This window comes from Solanum tuberosum, unplaced genomic scaffold (assembly GCF_000226075.1).
Source record: "Solanum tuberosum cultivar DM 1-3 516 R44 unplaced genomic scaffold, SolTub_3.0 scf00017, whole genome shotgun sequence".
NCBI classification, from domain to species: Eukaryota; Viridiplantae; Streptophyta; class Magnoliopsida; order Solanales; family Solanaceae; genus Solanum; species Solanum tuberosum.
This window is the reverse complement of record NW_006238943.1, coordinates 2,490,796-2,497,828: the sequence shown is the minus strand read 5'-3', so window position 1 is coordinate 2,497,828 and position 7,033 is coordinate 2,490,796. Positions and strand designations below refer to the sequence as shown.

At 34.9% G+C, this 7,033-nt stretch overlaps 2 protein-coding genes and 1 pseudogene across 2 annotated transcripts in view; 2 read left to right on the top strand and 1 right to left on the bottom strand.

The window, feature by feature from the left end:
• Window positions 1-2,278, top strand: part of LOC107058087 (uncharacterized) — a 3,657-nt pseudogene extending 1,379 nt beyond the window's left edge.
• LOC102595158 (putative disease resistance RPP13-like protein 1) overlaps window positions 1-2,888 on the top strand; it is a 7,950-nt gene extending 5,062 nt beyond the window's left edge. Inside the window, exons 4-5 of the mRNA XM_015303412.1 lie at window positions 2,391-2,457; window positions 2,541-2,888. The gene's annotated coding sequence lies outside the window, so the exon portion shown is untranslated. The remainder of the gene's footprint in view (window positions 1-2,390; window positions 2,458-2,540) is intronic.
• A 472-nt stretch (window positions 2,889-3,360) lies between these two features.
• Window positions 3,361-6,570, bottom strand: LOC102582239 (apoptosis-inducing factor homolog B). Its single transcript, XM_006340270.2, has 4 exons — window positions 6,372-6,570; window positions 5,765-6,021; window positions 4,700-5,160; window positions 3,361-3,696 (listed from the first exon to the last, which is right to left on the bottom strand). The coding sequence occupies exons 1-4, from the start codon at window positions 6,497-6,499 to the stop codon at window positions 3,433-3,435; spliced, it is 1,110 nt and encodes a 369-aa protein (XP_006340332.1). The 5' UTR covers window positions 6,500-6,570; the 3' UTR covers window positions 3,361-3,432.
• Between the last annotated feature and the right edge of the window lie 463 nt (window positions 6,571-7,033).

The window sequence follows — 7,033 nt, the reverse complement described above, 5'->3', positions numbered from 1 at the left end:
ATATATAAATAAATGTTTGATTTATTTATATAATATATATATATATATATATGCACGCTTACGGAATTGTAAAAGATAATGTACTAATACACATATAAGAATATGAAGAATCAATTCTGAAATTGTTAAGACGCGCTGCATATATAAATGACTTCTAATGACTTCTTGAAATTAGTAATTGATATGTGGAGAAGCATATAATTATGGTTGATTCATGGTATTGTACTCAATATGATATTTAGCATTTATTTAAACGTATATTTACAATTTTTTGCACAAATTATTAAAGGAGTATTTCTTTATTTCAAGATTAAAATGTTTAATTAATTATATTAGATGAATTTAATTAAATATTTTATAACATTTTCATTTAGTGTAGGGGTAAAATGATAATTCAACTTTTCACTTTGGAGCTTCCCACTTATAATATAATAATATAATAATATATATATATGATGATATGATGATATATGATGATGGTGCGCTCATCATCAAACACATAGCTTTATATTTAAGCTTCATAGAGAATCTAAATTTTTTAAAAGATAATCAGGGATAACGATCACAAGTTTTAGGAAATAAGTGCAACTTCCATTGTCAGAATAATTAGATGTTATATCATTCTATATTTCTTGGATAGCGACCAGACAACTACATAGGGCAATGCTTGATGTAAGAGCTTCAGCTATACATTTGCAGGGTGTTTATCCAACGAGTAATAAAATCACAATCTTCAGATACCTTCTCTTGCATATACTTTTTGCAATTTTAAACTTTATTTTGAACTGTGTTGTTGCTAACTTGAACATGTTTTGTGCTTAATCAGATGTGGATTTGAAGGGCGAGTACGACAAGTCTGGTCCATCCATTGTCCACTAGAAGTGCTTCTAAGGTGTTGCTGCTATTTTTTACATCTGTTCACGAGTTTTTTTTTTGTTTTTTTGTTCTTTCCGCTAGAGCTATTATGTCATCCACAGTGAACTCATTCACAACTCCTTGTGATCAGCGAGTGCAAGAAACTGGTGAACGGCCGAAAGGAGTGGCGTTTACAGAGACTCCCCTGTCTTAGAGAGTTAGAGATCAAACATGATGGCAGTGACGAAGAGATTGTTGGTGGTGAGAATTGGGAGTTGCCTTCCTCTATTCAAACACTTACCATAGAGAATCTGAAAACATTAAGCAGCCAACATCTCAAAAGACTCACCTCTCTTCAATATCTAGATATTGTGGGTAATTTACCTCAAATTCAGTCAATGCTAGAACAAGGCCAGTTTTCCTCCTTTTCGCACCTCACTTCGCTACTAATAGTGAATTTCCCTAATCTCCAATCACTTTCCGAATCAGCAGTGCCCTCCTCCCTCTCTCAGCTGACCATCAGAAATTGCCGTAATCTGCAATCTCTTCCAGTAAAAGGGATGCCATCTTCGCTCTCTAAACTTTCTATTTTAGAATGTCCATTGCTCATTGCTCAGACCACTACTAGAATTTGACAATGGGGAATACTGGCCAAAAATTGCTCATATCTCCACCATAAAGATCGATCGGGAATGCATGTGATGATTAAAATGAATGGCTCTACAACTGATGTAAGCTATTTTTTTCCCTCAGAAGCTTTTTATTTCTATTTACTTCACTTTGCTTTTTTGTTTATTCTTTTCATTTTTAATTATGTTGTGCACATCATCAAACACATAGCTTTATATTTTAGTATCGTATCTTGTTTGATTTGAAATAGAACAAGAACCATAATCATGTGGTATATCTTGCATTAAACATTTTGAGTTCTCTCGCTATCTTGCTTCCCCGCTTCATGCAATAGTTTATTTGTGCTTCTGGATTTGTTTAGTGTGAGGTCTGATTTTTTGCTGCTTAATTCCTAGCTTTTAAAGGATGCTCTATGTGGAACTGAGCTCATTATTTATTTTGTTAGTAGAAGCCAGAAGCTGATATGACGGGTGAACTAGAGAGGTGGGAGGGCAAAGACATACACCGGAATCTATCATGAAGAATCTGGGATGAAGACATAGTGTGAAAGAGGTAATTAAGAGAGTTCTATCTGCAATGTTAATATAAACTTTGATAGGTAAAGGAGGCAGACAAAAAAGCTAAACATCTCTTTCTTTCGCATAGCTCCCTGACAACTACTCAGGGCAATGCTTGATATAAGGGTCTCAGATATACATTTGCAAGGTGTTTATCGTATGAGTAAGAAAATCACTGTCTTCGCTCCCAGAAGACATGGATTCGAGGATCCATCCTCGCATCACTTATCACCTTCCAGCAGGCAAGCCTTTAGTTTTTAAAATCTTCACTTGCATACACTTTTGCAATTTTTAACTTTATTTTGAACTGTGTTGTTGCTAATTTGAACATGTTCTGTGCTTAATCAGATGTGGATTTTGAAGGGTGAGTACGACAAGCCTGGCCCATCCATTGTCCACAAGAAGTGCTTCTAAGGTGCTACTGCTATTTTTACATCTCTTCGCGAGTTATTTTTAATTTTTTTGTTCTTCCCGCTTAAGCTATTATGTCATCCACAGTGAACTCAGGTCTGCTGTTATAGGCAAGTCTTTGAGATGCGGCTATCAAAGAAGGGCGATTAAAATCATTGTACCACTGATACTATTTCATGTTTCCAGTGCAAGCCTCTTTTGTATTTGTAAATATGTTTGGGACTCAACTAGTGGTTAGAGTACTGATTTTGTAAGATTTGTGTACGGAAAATCAAATTAGAAAGATAACTCGCGATGATTGAATAAGCTCGAAGAAGTGAATTTGAATTTCAAATCGTGTCTTTTTTTTGTGTGTGAGAAATTTGAAGTGTTGTTTTGATTTGTTGGAATAGCCTAAAGAGATTCTCTCTATAAAATTTGAAGTCATTTGATGGAGATCTGATTAGATCATTTTGAACAACAATTGCAACTAAAGATGGATATATTATTTTTGTAGTTAGCAACGTGTTATATATTTTTATAGTGGATATATTGTTTTCTCATTCGGTGCTCGGTATCCTCATTGGAGTCCAACTAAATTTGGATTTGCCCATTTCAAGGGGGCGCTCCTGACATGATTTTTTTCCATTCCACGGCTCGTGCTCCTAAATTCTAATTAAAGGTAGAAAAATCTCAACTATCTCACCACAACTCATATCTATTATATTGGATTATATTGGATATACAAGTGTAAACTTAAAAATATAACTATGTTTAAGTGCAAATATTTTTGAAAAAATCCAAAACACAAGCCAAAATAAAGAAAGAATACTAAATCCTACCCTCATTAACTACAACAACTAAAAAATATTTATAGCCATTGAACTCCTATGCACAGTCTACAGCAAAATGTAAGTAGAACTTAAAATTTTGGCCATGAAATGACACCATTTTCTCACACTCAAAATGATCTTAAATTTCATGAATGAAACAAGATATATTACTTAGGTTGAAGCCCCATTTTCTTCCTTGTTTTCCCAACATATAAATCCTTAGACTTGATCATCCCGGGGACTAATCCAATGATCGTCGTGAACGAAAATTGTGCCACTGCATCTTGCCTTCCTAATGAAACGATGATCTTAGGCGATGGTCGAGGCTCGTATATTGCAAGTTTGCTTTCTTTTCCTCCGCTCATCAAAAGTTTCAAGTTCTTGGCGGCCACTAGAGCATGTTTTTGAGCCGAATATCCTTGTTTAAGTTCCTGATAGCAAAGAAGCATCAGAATTCAATTGAAATACAACAACAACATACACAGTACAGTCCCACAAGTAGAGTCTAGGAAGGGAAGAGTTTATGCATACCTTACCCCTACCTTGTCAGGTAAGAATCCAATTGAATAATAGAATCGAAAAATTCAAGTACTAACTAGCTGCTTCCGGTCCTCTGGCTACTGCTATATAATCAAAAAGATTCAAGATGCCTTTGAAATTGACATATATTCTTGCAACAACAACAACATATCCAGTGTACAATCCCACAACTGGGGTCTAGGGAGGGAGGGTAATGTGTACGCTAATCTAATTACCTACCTTGGAAAACAGAGAGGTTGTTTTGATAGACCATCGGTGGTAGTTTTTCTACTGCAACAAAACTAAAAATACCACCCTTCACATATACTCAAAGGATGCAGCCAATGATTTTGTCGAATTCAGACTAATACCAATCCAAGTCATTTCATGAATAAAATGTGATCAATTAACCAGCCTAAGTATGGTAAATGATGCTCTTCTAGCTTTACCTACATGGCAAGGGAAAAATCAAAGGGTGGAAAATGGCCCACCACATCGAGAAATAGAACTGACCAATTCTAAGTCAAAGGGTCGAGAAACTCACTACCACTACTCTTGAACAACTTGGAGCAGGGCCTTCGTTATGCACTATTACTGATGTGAAAATAATGGTCAAAATCGGATTAAATTGTCAACTGCCCTTATTGGAAATATAGGATTGACTACTCATTCTGAAGGAACTGGAGTTACATCTCTTTAGCTTTTACGTGTTTTCACAATCTTTTAAGACCACGAAGAATGGACAAATTTCTTTTCTTTTCTTAGGAACACATACAAGATTCGCCACTACAAAAAGGATAATGGGAACCCTACCATTAACTACTTCATTTATGAATTTCATAGTAATAGAAATACATGTCCTACCGAGACAGAAAACATTTTCAAGAAATAAGAGATATGCAATTTAGTGCTTACCTTAATATCAGTTATATCACCAACAGCAAATATGTTTCTGTGACCCTTGATTCTAAGATGTTCATCAACCTTCAATCTTCCAAAATTATCAATTCGATCCTTCAAATACGTCTCCCTTAACCACTCTGAACCCGGTGGCTTTCCCGTGCAAAGAAAATGGCAATCCGCTCTGATAGTTTCCCCAGACGAGGTGAAATATGTTATGTTTCCACCCGAGTTGTTCGTGCTATTACTCGTATCGACAGATTGCATCAATTTCACTTCCACATTCTTGTTTTCTAACCATTCTAAAGTTTTGTCAGACGCCTTTGGACCGATAAACTCTAGTAATCTGGATCCGTCGTGCACTAAAGTTACCTTCTTTTGAGGAAAATCGACAGTGATTTCTGCAGCAAGTTCAACACCAGTAGGACCACCACCAATAATCAATATAGAATCAGCTGCTTTTATCTTTTCATTCTCTGCAACAACAATATTAACGATGCAAAAATTAGTCGAATGTCACAAAATTTTGACTAGTAATATCCTCACTAGTACATCTCAACATTAACAACAAGACGATTGACTGAATCCCGTGAAAACTTGCTAGAGGAACTGCTCAATGGATACAAAACACCCATGCTTTAGCTTTGCTTTATCATAGTCCAAAAAGGACAGCAAAAACAGCCGATCCTCGCGCCATTTTGACTAGTAATATCAAGTAGTAATCTACAAAGTTAACAGGACGCTCACTAAAGAAAAGATTTAATCACTAATACATCTCGTAAGAGAGTAAAGCAGTCACGATCAAAACAATTGGCTGAACCTCGTGAAATTAAACTTGCCAGATGAGCCGATTTACAAATAAAGAATCTTTGCTCAAAGGATACAAAACACAAATGCTTTAGCTTCTTTTTATCATTTTCCAAAAAGTTGATAAACTAAGTGAGCATAAACATTTCATATGATTATAAGTACAAGTAATTTGCTCGTTGGAAAGCAGACAAGATGGTAAATCCAACGAATTAAGCACATGAATGATATATTAAAGAAGTCTTTGATGCTATGTAATATGTATATATATACCTGTTTGATATTCTTCCAATCTGTCTGTTCTCGTTACAGGCAGGGGATCGTAGTGACCGGTGGCTACCACAAGATAGTCATAGGTAACTTGATGTCCATCTGCAGTCAAGACTTCTTTGTTGGTGATATTAGTGACTTCAGACACTATGAGACGCCCATTGGCGAGGTAATCTTTGTGGTGGATCAATGATCTCTCCGCGAACAAAGGCTCTACCGTTGCTCTTAAGCTCGCCCATGGTATCTCGAAATAATCCTTCCTGTTAACAGTTTTTTACTAATCAAGACACATTGAACCAAGTTGAAGTACACCACAATGATTGATTTCTCAGATGATCACTCAACTAATAGTTTTTATCTCAAAAAGTCATTTTTCTTTCGAGATTCCAACTTTCTTCAGCAAAGAAAGTGAGATAGTAATTACTACGAAGGCCTTTTTTCCAATTTGTTCTATTTTGAAGAATCCAAGCTTGATGGACAAAGTTATACCATACTTGTACTAGTGGAAGTACCAAATACCATGTGAAATCAATTGAGGTGCAGACAAGCTAACTCAGACATCACGATTATCAAAATAATAATAATAATTAGCAAAACTTATTGAACTTACGGATCAATAAGAGTTAAATCTGCATCAAATTGAAGAGACTTTGCAATGAGGGAACCAGCAACTCCACCACCGATCACCACCACTCTCCTCCCTCTTCCGCCATCGCCCCACTCCGGTGGATTCTCCATTATACTCACAATTATTTTCTTCACAAAAGAAGAAGAAGAAGAAGAAAAATTGTGGAAAAATTAAGAAAGAAAAAAAAAGGCAATTCAAGAATTGACAAAATAAATAAAGAAGAAGAAAAAATATGGAAATTGTCAACTACGCGGGAGTAACAGCTGTTTAAATTAATATTTTTAATGACCAAGTCATGATGAAAAGGACAAGGAAAATAACATCTCGTTTGAATGGTTGGTACCAATATTATTAAGTTGTATCGTTAGTTTAAATATAATATTTGTTAATATATAATATCTATTTTGTTTTATAAATGATTTGATGTGATTGCGTCATTATCTTATTTTATTTATTTTGTCTCTATTTATTATTTGTTTTACTGTGATTTATATGGTACAATTTGAATTTCGAGAGTCAAAGATCTTGAATTTGGGTTGAATTTTTTTTTGAAATAAAATTCTACTTATTTGGAAACTACGTATAAAGTATTACTCGTATAAGTTACAATAATTGACAATTCAAAATATATGAAAAAATTACGA

Bases quoted from the DNA above. Each gene is read 5' to 3' on its own strand.
- LOC102582239 (XM_006340270.2), bottom strand. From the start codon at position 6,499: ATGGAGAATCCACCGGAGTGGGGCGATGGCGGAAGAGGGAGGAGAGTG. The intron at 6,022-6,371 runs GTAAGTTCAATA...AACTGTTAACAG, and splicing joins GATTTAACTCTTATTGATCC to GAAGGATTATTTCGAGATAC. The intron at 3,697-4,699 runs GTAAGCACTAAA...CTTTGCTATCAG, and splicing joins GTGATATAACTGATATTAAG to GAACTTAAACAAGGATATTC.